This window comes from Balearica regulorum, chromosome 31 (assembly GCF_011004875.1).
Source record: "Balearica regulorum gibbericeps isolate bBalReg1 chromosome 31, bBalReg1.pri, whole genome shotgun sequence".
Taxonomy (NCBI): domain Eukaryota; kingdom Metazoa; phylum Chordata; class Aves; order Gruiformes; family Gruidae; genus Balearica; species Balearica regulorum.
Window position 1 is genome coordinate 449,559 of NC_046214.1, and position 16,622 is coordinate 466,180.

The 16,622-nt window shown below is 53.6% G+C and overlaps 1 protein-coding gene and 1 pseudogene across 1 annotated transcript; both read right to left on the reverse strand.

The window, feature by feature from the left end:
• Positions 1–16,622, reverse strand: part of LOC142598829 (scavenger receptor cysteine-rich type 1 protein M130-like) — a 351,168-nt pseudogene that overhangs the window by 117,406 nt on the left and 217,140 nt on the right.
• Positions 1,931–2,896, reverse strand: LOC104630408 (olfactory receptor 14A16). Its single transcript, XM_010300526.2, has one exon. The coding sequence runs from the start codon at positions 2,894–2,896 to the stop codon at positions 1,931–1,933; it is 966 nt and encodes a 321-aa protein (XP_010298828.2).

Consider the following 16,622-nt stretch of genomic DNA (forward strand, 5'->3'; position numbering starts at 1 on the left):
ACCTCACTCAAAAGACAGAAGCAGCAATATGTTGTGTTGAGGTAAAACAATAATTTGACAGAGTTCAGTAAGTTGGCTGGAATTTAACGAACTGCATTCAACTGTGGTTTGACAAGGTTCAGTAGGTTTGGCCCTGTGAGGTGCCCACACCTCAGCTGTCTGTCCTCAGGCACTCCTCATGCACACGGGGTGTTCAGAGGCACGAGTCCTTCCCTTGCAGACACAGAGGCAGTGCATGGCAGCAGTCACAGTGTCTCGCTGGGCTCCTGTTGCCACGTCAGGAGGCTGGGAGGCACCTCAGCCCTGCGCTGTATCGCCCTGCTCTGCACTCGTCTGAGGTGCTCCAAGGCATGAGGAATGGACACAGGCACCTGGGTTCAAGGAAGCCCGTCCCAGTGCTGCATGCAGGTGGTTGCCCAGGGGACGTTACTCTCTAAGTCAAGCAACTTGGGGACACTGTGTGTCCCACACACCTTCATGGTGTCCCCAGGAACAGCTGTGGGCATTTGTGCTCACTCAGGTTCCTCCCACCACACGCACACCATGTGCATGCTTACAGCTCGTCTGTACGATGCCAACATGGCCTTGTGACCTGGTCACTCGGTGTCCCCCTTTGGAGGCACAAACAACCCCTCTGAGCTGGGGTGGGAGGCCAGTGCTTGTGACGGTGGTTGTTCTTGGCTGCTGTGTGACAATGACCCCGGGGCAGCTTTCCCGGGGTGCCCAGCACACATGGGCACAGAGCAGGTCCTACTCTGCTGGTGCTTCATGTCTCTGCCAGGAGGCCTGGCTGTGCGAGGACACTGCTGTGTGCCCCCACCCTGCACACTCACGCAGCTGAGGTGTACATTGGTGTTTCCCTCTCGCTGGCACTTCCCAGCCCAGACATCCCAGCCCCTTCCCAGCTCCCACCACTCCCCTGCCCTCTCCCCAGAGGAGCAGAGCATCCCAGTCTGTGCTGGTCCCTCAGCAGGAAATGGAGAAGATGGAGGTGAGTGACAGTGTCTCTCTGGCTGGCAGGCTGAGAAGATCTCCACTCCAGGCAGCCTGCAGCCCCCCTGCCAGTCCTGCTCCCCAGGACAGCACAGAGTCCTGGCCCTGGGGCTCCTCTGGCAGCTCCCGCTGCCCCAGTGGCAGGGCAGCCTGCCCCAAGCTGACACCCATAGCCAAGGGTTTCTCTTTCCATGTCTGCCCTGCACACACATGGTGCCCTGCTCTTCTCCCAGGACATCCCGTCTCCCCACAGAGCCTTTCCTCAAGGTGGGCACATCTGTGCTGGCCTGGCCAGCCATTCCTACACCCCCTGCCCATGCTCTCCACAGCCCTTGAGCTGGTGGAGCTGCTCTGCAGAGCAAGTGGGCTGTGGGGCCTGGGGTCACAGGGGGACTCTGCCAGGGACATGCGGTCAGGCTGGGAGGCAGACCCAGCTCAGGGACATCACTGCCACTGACTGCCTCCCACAGAGGCTCTTATGTGGCCATAGAGGCTGCTCAGAGGTGACCTGCCTTATTGCCAATGCCATGAGATGTGTCTGGGTGCTGCACCACATCCAGTCTATGGAAGTCCATTGATGGTAAACCTCTCTTGAGAGGCCAGCTCTGTCACAGATCTGCTGTGCAGGGACTGTGTACACAGGAACTGCCTCTGCAGCTCCAGAGAAGGGTTCAGAGGAATAACCTTCAGTCAGAAATGTCACTGCAGGGTTGGTTTTAATGTTTTAATGCACAGAGGGTGTGGAAATTCATTTACAATTTCTCTGGGTCAAATCAGACAGGTAGATAATGAATTAGAATCGGTATGAATAATGAAAATTCTTTGTAGACAACATTATCACAAGTGAAAAAAAAAGAAAACTAAAAAAAATAAATCAACAATATCATCAACAACTAGAAAACATACAAAAGACAGGCTGGTCCTGTCATGAGTTCTGTTACAAGTGAACTGTAGGAGGAGATGGGCAGTACATTGCTTCTGAAAAACATCTGTTCATTAGTGTCCGAACTGCATCCTTGAGCTCCTGGTTCCTCATGCTATAGATGAACGTGTTCACTGCTGGAGGCACAACGGAGTATAGAACTGCCACCACCAGATCCAGGAATGGGGAGGAAATGGAGCTGGGCTTCAGGTAGGAAAACATGCCAGTGCTGATAAACAAGGACACCACAATCAGGTGAGGGAGGCACGTGGAAAAGGCTTTGTGCCGTCCCTGCTCAGAGGGGATCCTCAGCACGGCCCTGAAGATCTGCACATAGGATACCACAATGAAAACAAAACACACAAAGAATAAACAGGCACTAACCAAAATAAGCCCAGCCTCCCTGAGGTAGGCATCTGAGCAGGAGAGCTTGAGGATCTGGGGAACATCACAGAAGAACTGGTCCACAGCATTGCCATGGCAGAGTGGCATTGAAAATGTATTGCCCGTGTGCAGTGCAGCATAGAGGAACCCACTGCCCCAGGCAGCTGCTGCCATGTGGACACAAGCTCTGCTGCCCAGCAGGGTCCCGTAGTGCAGGGGTTTGCAGATGGCAACGTAACGGTCATAGGACATGACGGTGAGAAGATAATACTCTGCTGGCATCAGAAAGTAAAAGAAAAAGACCTGAGAAGCACATCCTGTGTAGGAGATAACCCTCGTGCCCCAGAGGGAATTGGCCATGGCTTTAGGGACTGTGGTGGAGACGGAGCCCAGGTCAAGGATGGAGAGGTTGAGGAGGAAGAAGTACATGGGGGTGTGGAGGTGGTGGTGGCAGGCGATGGCAGTGATGATGAGGCCATTGCCCAGGAGAGCAGCCAGGTAGATGCCCAGGAAGAGCCAGAAGTGCAAGAGCTGCAGCTCCCGTGTGTCTGCGAATGCCAGGAGGAGGAAGTGGGTCATTGAGCTGCAGTTGGTCATATCCTTGTTCTTGACATGCGGACATTGTCCTAAGGAGGAAAACACAGGGGAGAATTACAACAGACTTCTCTGAGTAAAGCCACTCCATTTTTCATAGACATCCTGCCCCCTCCCCCAATTCCAAGGCCTTTCCTTTCTTTGCTTTGTGCTGGCTGAGTGTGCTCTGAGGAGCAGGACCTCTGCCCCTGTGCTGCGAAGTACTCAGCTCTGCCCTGCTGCAGTGAATACGTGGGAGCTGGTTCTTGACACCCCCAATGGTCAGAAGGGATGTCAGATGTAATTCACCCTTCATGGGAATGTTCAATATGTGCACTCATCATTCCAGAGATTGTGGGCTGCAGAAGAGAGGCTGAGCATGTCTTTATGATGATTTTCTCTGTTGTTTTTTTTCTTTCCACCATCACATCTGGTGAGTATTATTTTTACAGGAAGAAATCCCATTTTTTATGACTGAAAGTGAGTAGTCTTAGGACAAGACAGGCAAAAGGGCTCAACTCTCTGTGTCTCAGGAGAGCTGCATTGCCCACCAGTCTTGGTCCCAGATGCCATGTGCTTTTGCTTCTTCTACATCGAGGATGACTGTGCACACAAATTACTCTTTAAAAATAAAGCAGCTAGATTCTGATGAGAGCGGTGGAGCCCTATTTCAAAGGACAGATCTGCAAACTCTTCTTTTTGCAGCACAGACGTGGAGTTGTGATGGAGAGGGGAGGACACGGACCCTCTGAGAGAGAAGCAAAGGAATCTGAGAGGAGACTGGCAACCCATGAGGGATGGCTCAGCACTCCCTGGGATCCTACAGCACAGCCCTGCTCTTCTGGGCGGCAGCACGCAAGACCAATGAGATGCACTAAGCAGAAAATCAGGTCTCCTGAAGATGGGACGTCTTAAATGGAGAGTCAGCTCATTGCCCAGCAGACCTCTAGAGTGAGGGACCAAAAGAGAGCAGGCTAAAGGCAGCCTAGCCCAGGGCTTGTCTGCAGTTTCCTCCCACTCCCTGCCCATGTCTCTGCTGCCTGGAGCTGTCCCTGCCAGGAGCTGCTGCTCTGTCCACACCTCTCCTCCCTGTCCCTGCTCACAGAGCCCATCCCACCCTCTGTGTGCTCAGCTCTGCCCTGCAGACCCCTCCTGGCAGCAGGGCACTGCCCAGGGGCACCTCTGTGTTGGCAGGTCTTAAGGAGAAGAGCAGATCAATCCTGAAGAGACCACAAAGGTGATGTGGATGCTTTCCACATCACAGGCAGAGGAAAGGGCGAAGTCACTTTATCAGGTGCCTTGAAAAAACTGTTCATCCTTCACTGTAATGCTGTAGGAGTCTCAGTCTCATGGACAAACCTGGCAGCTCCATTACCGTTTCCACATACCATCACAGCAGGGAATTGAAAGCACCAACCCTGGGAAGCACCTTTCATGCCAGGTAGCCCCTGCCTTGATGTTCTTATTAAAAAGTGCCCTGGGAATTTTCCCAGGGGTGATCAGGAGCTTTGAACAGCCCTGACCCACACAGCACCCTCTCAAGAGCAGAAGGATCCTGCCCTGCCCTTCCAGGGGGTCGCTCCTCCCACCCACAGCTTCTCCCTGCAGTGCCCTGGGGAGCTCCCCGGGCAGGCTGAGTGCTGACCCTGGCAGGTGGCAGAGTCCCTGCCCCGGCACACAGCCCCTGGGCTGCAGGGACCCTGCTCTGAAGGACACAGCTGGGCACCCCTGGCTGCACACCTGCATTCACAGCCAGTCAAACTTGCCTCTGCACAGGGAGTCCACCTGGCAGATCCCATCAGCTGTGAGCTCTGCCAGCTTGAGGAGATGCCTCCAGGAACTACAGCTCCATTGCCCTGCACCCAGAGACTCACCGTGTCAAGGGCTCTGAAGATTTCTCCTTCCGTGAGCTCTCAGCAATTCTCCCATTTCCAACTGCCTTTCAGCTCTCTCTGCCTCGCTGTTCTCCCCTCAGTGCCTGCAGGCAGAGCCCTCAGCCCTGCTGGGCTCTGCAGAGGAGCTGCTCCTGGGCAGAGATGTCTCTCTGCAGCACTGCCTGCTTGCCATGAGCTCCCTCCATCCCAGGAGACCACCAGCAGTTAATGACCCCTCTGGTGGGTTTGGGGATGAGTCCATGAATCTCAGACCCTGAGAGGAAGCTGATGAAACCTCTCAAGAAGTCACAGTCCGATGCAAACTCCACAGTTTCTTGGAGCATTACTGGGTCCCCCTGAGGGCCATGACTGACAAAGCAACTCTGGGGCTGGTTAGAGCAGGAAAGTGGAGGCAGTGAGGACAGGGAGGCAAAGGCAATGGCAGGGTGGCTCTGCTGCTGAGTAACCTGGATGTGTTTCATCAATTTAAAGGGCCAAGCTGTGACCCCAAGCCCCTGGGAGGGGAGACCCTGTCCCTCACACATGTCTCAGGGCTCTTCCTGGGGTCACTGTGATGTGGGGATGTGCAATGCCTAGCGCAGGACTACCACACAATCTTTCTCAGGCTCACAGGTTGTGACAAGGGGGCGATGAAGTCCTGGTGCTCTAATGAGAAGATATCTCCTCACAGGCATCACTGGCAGAGAGAACAGCCACAGCCCAGCAGACCAAGACCTTGGCTGTGTTGGGGGCTTTCAGCCTTGCCACTGCCCCCAGATGTCTCCACCACAGGATGTCCTACGGTGTCCCACACCTCCACCTCTTTCCCTGCAGGCTCTTCACACCCAGCCTGCTTACCAACTTGGGTCTCACCTGAGCGTCTTCCTACCCTTACTGATATCTCTCCATCCTCACAGAATGCAAAGCTCTGGCGAATCCAGACTCTTGCTGGGTGGCCTCTTGTACCACAGAACTGCACTTGCAGGGACATTTCTTTCTCCTCGTGTCCCATCTCAACCTCCCAAGCTGCGCTTGGTGCCATCTTTTCTTTCTCATGATGTTTCCCAGTTTTCAGAAAAGCTCCACCATCTCGGAAACCACCTTTCAAGCAGTCTCAGGCTACTCCTAGACTGTCCTCAGCCTCTCCACCACTGGGCAAAGGGCCCAAAGAAGCCCAGGTCTCTCAGCCCCTCCACACAGCCCATCTGCTTCAGGCCCCAAACTCCACCTGGCCACATCTCCTCTGGCCACTCTCCAGCTCCTCCCAGCTCCAGCAAAAGAGGGAGCCGAGAACTGGGACAAAGCCATGTGTGGGGGTCCCTACCAGTGCAGTGTCAAGGGCCATAAGAACTCCCCTGCTCTGGGTGACCATGCTCATCCTAACGCAGCCCCGTATGCAACTGGCCTTCTTCACAGGGAGCAGAAACCCCTGGCTCCTATGGTGTCCCTCGCAGTTGCCAGGCCCTTCTCCTCAGAGTCACTCCTCAGCACAGCAGGTCCCAGCTGGACCTGATGGACAGGCTGGTTCTTCTCCCTGAGGCCAGACTGGCCAATTCTCCTTGTCAACGTCACGAGGTTTCTTTTGGCCAAATCCCCGAGTTTCTCCAGGTCCCTCTGGACTGAAGCTCCATTTGGTCAGCGGTTAATGTTTGTGTGCGGGTGGCTCACCCTCATGGTGGTGTAGTCTCACAAGAGACCAGCATGAGGAGTTGCAGATCTCTGCAGACCCAGGTAGGAATTGCCATGAGCAGAGTCTGCCAAACACCAAAGGAGGGTACAAAGCAAGCCAAACCAGGGTCAGTGGAGAAGGGAGAAATGAGGGTGGAGCTGTTTGACGCACGGTGATATTAGAGGAAAATGTATAGCTATGTAGACACACAGACAACATGGATCCCTCCAGAAGCCAAATCCAGCAGCCTGACAGAGGTGAGACTGCTGCAGCTCCATGCCACCCCCCCCCCCCCCCCCAAATACAAACACATGTGCATGTGCACACACCCCACACACACATTCAGAATGAAGTCTCTCAGTCAACTCGCAGACTCTACAGCAGCTGGCACTGAACTCCCCTTTCCTCCAGAACAAGCCTCTCCATGTTCTGGAGCCGGCCGCACAGACATGTGGGCCTCTGTGACAGCTGGTCTGACTCCCCTTGCTGGCCTGTAGAGCTGTTCCTTGCACGTGCACGCACGCAGCATAGAGAGCCCCCCAGCCAGGAACAGAGTTAGAAATGGAGCTGAACGAGGAGACACATCAGACGGCTGAGTTCAGATGCGGGGCATGTCCAGACCAGCATATTGACCAGACAAAGGTTTATATGCGAAGGCTCCTTTTATCCCTGTTATATTTATGGATTAAATCATCTTGAGGGCCCTCACATAGCACACACAAGATAAGCAATCAGGCTCAGTCACCATGTGTTCATGAAAGGCACGTCCTTCTTGAGTAACCTCACCTCCTTGTATGACAAGGTGACCCACTTAGTGGATGAGGGAAAGACTGTGGATGTTGTCTACCTAGACTTTAGAAAAGCCTTTGACACCGTTTTCCAGAGCATTGTCCTGGAGAAACTGGCTGCTCATGGCTTCGATGGACATGTGCTTCGCTGGATTAAAAACCGGCTGGGTGGCCAGCCCCAAAGAGTTGTGGTGAATGGAGTTAATTCTAGGTGGTGGCCTGTCACAAGTGGTGTTCCCCAGGGCTCAGTACTGGGGCCAGCTCTCTTTAATGTCTTTATCAATGATCTGGACGAGGGGATTGGTTGTGCCCTCAGTACGTTTGCAGATGACACCAAGCTGTGCAGGAGTGTTGATCTGCTTGAGGGCAGGAAGGCTCTACAGAGGGACCTGGATCAATGGGCTGAGGCCAACTGTATGAGGTTTAACAAGGCTCAGTGCTGGGTCCTGCACTTTGGTCACAACAACCCCAGGCAACACTAGAGGCTTGGGGAAGAGGGGCTGGAAAGCTGCTCGACAGAAAAGGACTTGGCGGTGTTGGTGGACATCTGGCTGAATACGAGCCAGCAGTGTGCCCAGGTGGCCAAGAAGGCCAAGAGCATCCTGGCTTGTGTCAGAAATAGTGTGGCCAGCAGGAGCAGGGAAGGGATTGTGCCCCTGTACTCGGCTCTGGTGAGGCCCCACCTCGAATACTGTGGTCAGTTTTGGGCCTCTCACTACAAGAAGCACATTGAGGTGCTGGAGCGTGTCCAAAGAAAGGCAACAAAGCTGGTGAAGGGTCTAGAGATCAAGCCTGATGAGGAGTGGCTGAGGGAACTGGGGTTGTTTAGCCTGGAGAAAAGGAGGCTGAGGGAACACCTTATCGCTCTCTACAACTACCTGAAAGGAGGTTGTAGTCAGGTGGGTGTTGGTCTTTTCTTCCACATAACAAGCGCTAGGACAAGAGGAAATGGCCTTAAGTTTCACCAGGAGAGGTTTAGATTGGATATAAGGAACAATTTCTTCACCAACAGGGTTGTCAAGCAATGGGCCAGGCTGCCCAGGGAAGTGGTTGAGTCACCATCCCTGGAGGTATTCAAAAGATGCCTAGATGTGGTGCTTAGGGACACGGTTTAGTGGTTGGACTTGGCAGTGCTGGGTTAACAGTTGCACCTGATGATCTTAAAGGTCTTTTCCAAGCAAAACAATTCTATGATTCTATCTTTAAGGTTCCTTCCAACCCAAACCAATTTATGATTCTATGACATGACAGGAATCTCATTCCTGACATTTTTCCTGGCTTTGTATCATGAGATTGCATGAGTTCAGATGATTGTCAGGCCTCGGGTTCTTTTCCAAGGTGCATGACCCAGAGTTCACATGACACAGAACCCATATGACCAAGTGCAAAGACAGATCTTGCCAGAAGAGTTTACACACTTTCCAGCAGTGTAGAATATTCCATCTCCTTTGTGACCCAATCGTGCATTGCTCACTCTGCATTGCTTTGCTTGTGCATTGCTTTCCTCCAGTCCTCAGGCACCTCTCCTGTTCTCCATGGCCTTTCAAGATGATGGAGAGTGGCTTCGCAATAGCATTTGCCAGCTCCCTGAGCACTCGTGGGTGCATCCCATCAGGGCCCATGGATTTGTGGGTGTTGAGTTTGCCTAGATGTTCTCTAACCTGATCCTCCTTGGCCAAGGGAAGGTCTTCCTTTCTCTAGACTTCCTCTCCTACCTCCAGGGTCTGGGATTCCTCATTCAGCAGTGGGCCCACATTTTCCCTAGCCCTCCTTTTGCTGCTGATGCACTTGAAGAAGCAGTTCTTGTTGTCCTTGACATCCCTTACCAGGCTTAATTCCAAGTGGGCCTTAGCCTTCCTCGTTGCACCCCTGCATGCTCTGACAACCTTCCTATATTCCTCCCAAGCGGCCAGTTCCTCGTTCCACAGTCTGTAAACTTCCTTCTTCCCTCTGAGTTTTTCCAGCAGCTCCTTGCTCATCCCTGCAGGTCTCCTGTCTCCTTTGCTTGATTTCCTACTCTTTGGGATGCACCAATCTTGAGCTCGGAGGAAGTGGTGCTGGAATACTGACCAGCTCTCTTGGGCCCCCTTTCCTTCTAGAGCCCTAACCCATGGGATTCTCCCAAGCAGGTCTTTGCAGAGGCCAAAGTGAGCTCTCCTGAAGTCCATCATTGAAATCCTACTTATGTAGGGGGGCTCCTTTGGTCCCCTCTGTCCTCCCAGTGACACTCCAGTGCTGCCAGTGAGGATCACAGTGCTGCCCCAGTTCTCCCAGTGCTGCCCCAGTACTCCCAGAGCAGGTCCCTTACTCCCCGCAGTGCTCTCAGTGCTGCACCAGTGCTCCCAGTGCAGCTCCTTGGCTCGTCCTGGTGCTCCCAGTGATGCCACAGTGCTCCCCCAGTGCAGCCGCCATGGTCCCAGTGCCTGTCCCTAGCTTAGCCAAGTGCTCCCAGTACCAAACCAATGCTCCCAGTGCAACTCCTTGGTTTCTCCCAGTGCTTGTAGTTCAGCCCCAGTGCTCCCAGTATGGCTTCCTGGCTTCCCCCAGTGCTCCCAGTGCCACACCATTCCTCACAGTGCTCCCATTGCCGATTACTGGCTCCCCCCAGTGCTCCCAATATCTCCCCAGTACTCCCAGTACAGCTCCCAGTGCCACCCCAGAGCTCCCAGTGCAGCCATAGTGCTTCCAGTGCTTCCCCAGTGCTCCCAGTGTGGCTCCCTGTCTCACACCAGTGCTCTCAGTTCTGCCCCAGTGCTCCCAGTGCAGATCACAGTGCTGCCCCAGTGGTTCCAGTGCAATTCCCTTGGTGTCCCTAGTCCTCCCAGTACTGCCCCAGTGCTCCCAGTGCACCTCCCTGGCTCCCTCCAGTGCTCTCAGTGTGACCCCAGTGCTCCCAGTCTCTCCCTATGGAGCTACCTAGCTCCCCCCTCGTGGCCCTAGCCTCACCCCACCCCCCCACCCTCCCCAGTGAACCCAATACAGCTCCCAGTGCCACCCCAGTACTACCAGCGTGGCTCCCTGCCTCCCCCTAGTCTTCCCGGTATTGCCCCAGTGCTCCCAGTTCTGCTCCCTGGCTCAGTTCAGTGCTCCCAGTGCCACTCCAGTGCAGCCAGTGCCACTCCTTGGCTCCCCCAGTTCTCCCAGTGCTGCCCCATATCTCCCAGTAGGGCTTCTTGACTCCCCTCAGTCCTCCCAGTTCCACCGCAGTGCTACCAGTACAGCAGACAGTGCTGCCCCAGTGCTCCTTGGCTTCTCTCCCAGTCCTCCCAGGGCAACTTCACTGCTCCCAGTGAGGCTCCCAGTACTGCCTCAGTTCTCCCGATGCTGGACCAGTGCTCCCAGTGTGTCCTCCTGTCTCCTCCCACTGGTCTCAATGCCACCCCAGTTCTCCCACTATGGCTTCCTGGCTTGCCCCAGTGCTCCCAGAGCCGACCCACTGCCCTCATGGTGGCTCCCTGGCTCTCCTCAGTGCTCCCAGAGCCACTCCCAGGCTCCCCACAGTGCTCCTAGTCACTCCATTTCTCCTAGTGCCACTCACATTCTCCCTCCAGTGCTCCCAGTGCCACACCAGCACTCCCATTTGTGGTGGCTGGACACCAGGTGCCCACCAAAGCCGCTCGATCAGTCCCCTCCTGACCTGCATAGGGGAGAGAAAATACAACAAAAGGCTCGTGGGTCGAGATAAGGAAAAGGAGAGATCATTCACCAAATACTGCCACGGGCAAAACAGACTCAACTCGGGGAACTTCCCGGGCTTATCTAGGGGAATCTCTGCTCTGGTGCCTGGAGCACCTTCTCCCCCTCCTTCTTCACTGACCTGGGTGTCTGTGGAGTTGTTCCTCTCATATCTTCTCACTCCTCTCTCTGACTGATACTGCTCACTGATGTTTTTCTTTTTCCACTTCTTAAATATGATGTCACAGAGGTGCCACCACCATGGCTGATGGGCTCGGCCTTGGCCACAAGTGGGTCTGTCTTGGAGCGAGCTGGCATTGGCTCTATTGGACATGGGTGAAGCTTCTTGCATTTTCTCACAAAAGCCACCCCTGTAGCTGCCCTCCTCACTACCAAAACCTTGCCACACAAACCAAACACAACCGCTGTCCCTGCTTTTGCTGGGTTTGTAACCTCATTTGGTGTTTTGGAGATTTTGTTCATCATAGTTCCTACCTTGGTCTCTAGAGTCTGCAACTCCTCATGATGTTATCTTGTGAGAGACACCACCATCAGGGTGAGCCACCTGCACCCAGGTGTTTGGAGCTGACCAAATGGAGCTTCAGTCCAGAGAACCCTGAGAATCTCTGCAATTCTGGCCAACAGAAACCTCTTGAGGGTTACAAGGAGAAGTGGCCAGTCCTGCATTAGAAGGAAGAGTAACCTCGGTCATCAGGGCAGGCTTGCACGTGACCGGCTGAGCAGTGACGCTGAGGAGAAAGGCCTGGGCCCTACGCGGGACACCATAGAAGCCAGTGGTGCATGTTCACCATGAACAAGGCCACCTGCATACAGATCTGCATTAGGATGACCATGGCCACCCAGACCATCTTGAGACTGGTTGAAGTGTGGTTTCAGAGATGGTGGAGTTTTTCTCAACACTGGGAAACAACACAAGATAGAAATAACGGCACAATGGGAAGCTTTGGAAGTTGAGACTGGGCATGAGGATTTCATGTCACGTTGAGCTAAACGAAACATCACTCCAAGTGCAGTTCTGTGGTACAACAGGCCACCCAGGAAGAGTCTGGATTAGCCAAAGCTTTATATTTCAACAAACAGCCCATGAGGATGGAGAGATATCAGTAAGGGTAGGAAGATGCTCAAATGAGAGCAAGGTTGGAAAGCACAGTGGATGTCCACAGCCTTCACGGAAACAGGTGCAGGCATAGGACACCATAGGACAAGCTGTGGTGGAGATGGTCAAGGGAGCTGACAAAGTGGAAAGCCTCCAACAGAGCTGAGGTCTTTCTCCCATTGGCCGTGGCTGTTGTCTGGGTCACCAAGGCCTACCAGGAGACACCTAATCCTTACAGCACGAGGGCCTCATGGCCTCCTTGTCTCCACTCAAGAGCCTAGGAGGTGTCGTACCATCGTCCTGCACTTCATATTGCATGTTTCCACAAAACCCTGCCCCAGGAAGAGCCCTGAGCCCTGTGTGTGGGACAGGACCTCCCTTCCCAGGGGCGGGGGGCCAGGGCTTGGCTCTTTGGCTTGATGAAACACACCCAGGGTTACTCAGCATCAGAGCCACCTTGCCATCCCCAAACCCACCAGAGGGGTCATTAACATGCCGCCTTGGGATAGTCCTCTGCTGCTGAGCTGCTCCAGGCTCCTGGGATGGAGGGAGATCATGGCAAGTGGGCTGTGCTGCAGAGAGACAGCTCTGCCCAGGAGCAGCTCCTCTGCAAAGTGCAGCAGGAGAGGGAGAGAAGGGCACTGCCAGGGTATCTCAGGGAGATGAGCAAGGCAGATGAAGAGCTTAAAGGTGGTCAGGACTGGGAGGCTGACTGAGAGCTGAAAAGAAGAGAAAGGTTTGCAGCCCTTGACACGGTAAGTCTCTTGGTGCAGGGCAATGAAGCTGTGGTTCCTGGAGGCATCTCCAAAAACAGCTGACACAGCTGAGACCCTACAGTATCTGCAAGGAGGGGGCTCTTTTAGGCAATTTTGAATAGCTGTGAAACCAGTTTTCAGCTGGAGGTGCCCAGTTGTGTCCTTCAGAGCAGGGTCCCTGCAGCCCAGGGGCTGTGTGCCGGGGCAGGGACTCTGCCGCCTGCCAGGGTCAGCACTCAGCCTGCCCGGGGAGCTCCCCAGGGCACTGCAGGGAGAAGCTGTGGGTGGAAGGAGCAACCCCCTGGAAGGGCAGGGCAGGGTCCTTCTGCTCTTGAGAGGGTGCTGTGTGTGTCAGGGCTGTTCACAGCTCCAGATCACCCCTGGGACATTTCCCAGGGCACTTGTCAAGAAGGACTTTACAGTCTCCTTAAGACCTGCCAACACAGAGGTGCCCCTTGGCAGTGCCCTGCTGCCAGGAGGGGTCTGCAGGGCAGAGCTGAGCACACAGAGGGTGGGATGGGCTCTGTGAGCAGGGACAGGGAGGAGAGGTGTGGACAGAGCAACAGCTCCTGGCAGGGACAGCTCCAGGCAGCAGCGACATGGGCAGGGAGTGGCAGGAAACCACAAAGAAGGACTGGGAGACGCTGCGTTCAGGAAGATCTCTTATGGTCTTTCATTGTCTTTCCACTGGGTGTGTGTGCACCGTCATCCTCAAGGTAGCAGAAGCAAAAGGAAATGAACAAAGACTGACAGCACTGCGTCTGTTTAGTCTAAAGAAGAGAAGACTGAGAGGTGACCTCATTAATGCTTGTAAGTATCTAGAGGAAGAGGTCAGACTCTTCTCAGTTGTGCCCAGTTACAGGACAAGGAGCAATGTGCACAAACTGGAACACAGGAAGTTCCGTCTGTGTATGAGGAAAAACTTTGAGGATAACCGAGCACCGGAAGAGGCTGCCCAGAGAGGTTGTGGAGCCTCCTTCTCTGGAGATATTCAAAACCCGTCTGGATATCATCCTGTGCAACCTGCTCTAAGTGATCCTGCTCTAGCAGGAGGGTTGGACTAGATGATCTCTAGAGGTCCTCTCCAACTTCACAATCCGTGAAACTCTGAAAGCACAGTGCAGCTGGGAAAAACACTGAGGGAAACTGCAGCTCTCCTGACTCTGCCCGGAGCAATAGAGAGCTGAGCCCTTTTGCCTTTGCCTTGTCCTACACTCATCTGTTGGCCCAATCAACCATCTAGAGAGGTTTGCTGCTTGCTGGGGACAAGGATCCAGGATGTTGTGGTGGGACGTCCAAAGCTCATCCGGCTCTCTGACTACTGCCTCCTGCTCTTAACCCATGTGGGCACTAATGACACTACCAGGAGCAACCTGGACAGTACCAGAAGTGACTACAAAACTCTGGGGGGTGGAAGTGAAAGGCATGGGGGCCCAGGTGGTGTTCTCCTCAATCTCGTTGGTGAGGAGAAAGGCACTAATAGGACAAGTTAATAATTCACTGCGGAACTGGGGTAGGGGTTTGGGTTCAACGACCCCATGGAACCCTGTTTGCAGACCAGCATCATCTTGGCAGAGATGGGATCCACCTCACTAAGCACGGCAAAGCTATTTCTGCCAGCAGGCTGGCTGACCTCATAAGGAGGGCTTTAAACTAAGGATGATGGGGGAGGGAGGGAGTAACCGGCAGTCCTCTAAGGGAGTGACAGGCAGGATCAATGAGCAAGGGCATGGGGTGATGTGGTGGGAAGGGATCACAAAACCACAAAATGGGGCTCAAGTTCAGCACTTGCATGTAAGCAAGGAAATGCCTACAAAGCACCATGATGGAGACATCTCTCACACCCTCTCCAAGAACTCAACATGCTGGGGTTCCTCTCTAAAGTGTCTGTACTCTAACGCATGCAGCATGGGGCATACACATGAGGATTCAGAGATCGGTGTGCAGTTGCAGGGCAATGATCTTGTTGGGATCATGGAAACGTGGCGGGATGACTCCCATGACTGGATGTTGCAATGGAGGGATACAGGCTCTTGAGGAAGGAGAGGATGGGATGACAAGGAGGGGGAGTTGCCTTTTCCGTGAGAGAACAGCTGGAGTACATGGAGCTTTGTCTGGGGATGGGTAGGGAGCCAACAGAGGGTTGCCTTAAGGGTGAGGATTGAAGTGAGAGCAGGAAAGGGTGGCATTATAGTGGATGTCTGCTATTGGCCACCCAACCAGGAAGAAGTAGTATATGAGGCCCTCAACAGGCAGATAGGAGCAGCCTTGCATTCTCAGGCTCTGGTCCTCATGGGAGATGTCAACCACCTCAATATTTGCTCAAAAGACAACACAGCATGGTATAAGCCAGCCAGGAGATTTGTGGAGTGCATGGATGTGAAATTCCTCACTCAAGTGACAGAGGAGCCAATGAGGAGAGGTGGTCTGCCTGACCTCATCCTCATCAACAATGAGGGGCTTGTTGGGGATGTGAAGGTCAAAGGCAGCCTTGTGACCATGAGATGGGGCTGTAGTGACCATGAGATGATGGAGTTCAGGTTCCTGAGGGCAGGCAGGAAGGTCAAAACAATCTCAGAGCCCTGGGTTTTAGGAGAGCAGACTTTGGTCTCTTCAAGGCTCTGCTTGGAAGAGTCCCATGGGATGTGGCCCTGGAGGGAAGGGGGGCCCAAGAAAGCTGGTTCATATTCCAGGATCACGTCCTCCAAGCTCAAGAGAGGCACGTCCCATCAAATATGATGCCAGGCAAAAATGTCAGGAGAGCTGTGTGGATGAACAAGGAGCTCCTGGCCAAACTCAAACACAAGAAGGAAGAATAGAGAGGGTGGAAGTAAGGACGGGTCACCTGGGAGGAACACAGAGACATTGAGCATGCAGGGTCAACGGTAGGAAAGCTAAAGCCCAAATGGAATGGAATTTGGCAAGGGATGCCAAAGAAACCAAGAAGGGCTTCTGTAAGTAGACAGGGAACAAAAGGGAAACTAGGGAAGCTGTGGGCCCATTGCTCAGTGAGACTGGGGACCTGGTGACGCAGGACGTGGGAAAGGCTGAGGCACCGAATGCTGTCATTGCCTCAGTATTTGCCAGCAAGATCGGCCTTCGGGACTCCCAGGTGCCAGAGAGCAGGGGGAAAGTCTGGAGCATGGAGATGTGCCTTGCTGGAAAAGGGTCAGATCAGGGAATACTCAGGCAAACCGGACATACCATCAAGCCCTGGGCCTTGACGACTCCTGATGACTTCCTTAACGTTCCTGTGCCTGGAAAGGGTGTCCAGCATTAGCTGCTCCATCATCTTCCCAGGAAGGGAGGTGAGTCTGACTGGCCTGTACTTCCCTGGGTCTTCCTTCTTTTCCTGCTTGAAAACAGGAGTGACACTTGTTTTCCACATCTGGGCCTCTTTATTTGGCTGGGCTCTGGGCCTCCGCATATCGACTGAGGTCTGGCACTTGGCGGGTCATGGTGTTAGGCCATGGTACATCCCATAAAGATGTGGCCAGCTCAAAGAAAGGGATGCCATGAAGGAAGTGATAGCAGCTGTGGCCATTTCTTGATGGCAAAGAAATATAGGGTCATCTATCCAACTCCTCCTACCTTCCTTGCTCCAAGCTCCCTTTAGCTATTAAATGTAGATGTATCATGTGACGATACAAATGTGTCACCAGAACACAGTTTCCCCATTCAAAGTGTTGGCAGGAAATACATTTCTGGAAATGGTTGTGTAAGTCCCTCTTTCCATAGACAGAGAGAAAGTGCCATCATCTTGCTGGTCCCTGTCCATGTCCTATGAAAAAATTCATGAGAATTTACAGAATATATATTCAAACTCCATTAGGAGACACTCAGGATCAATATGAACTGAGGATTTCTGATAT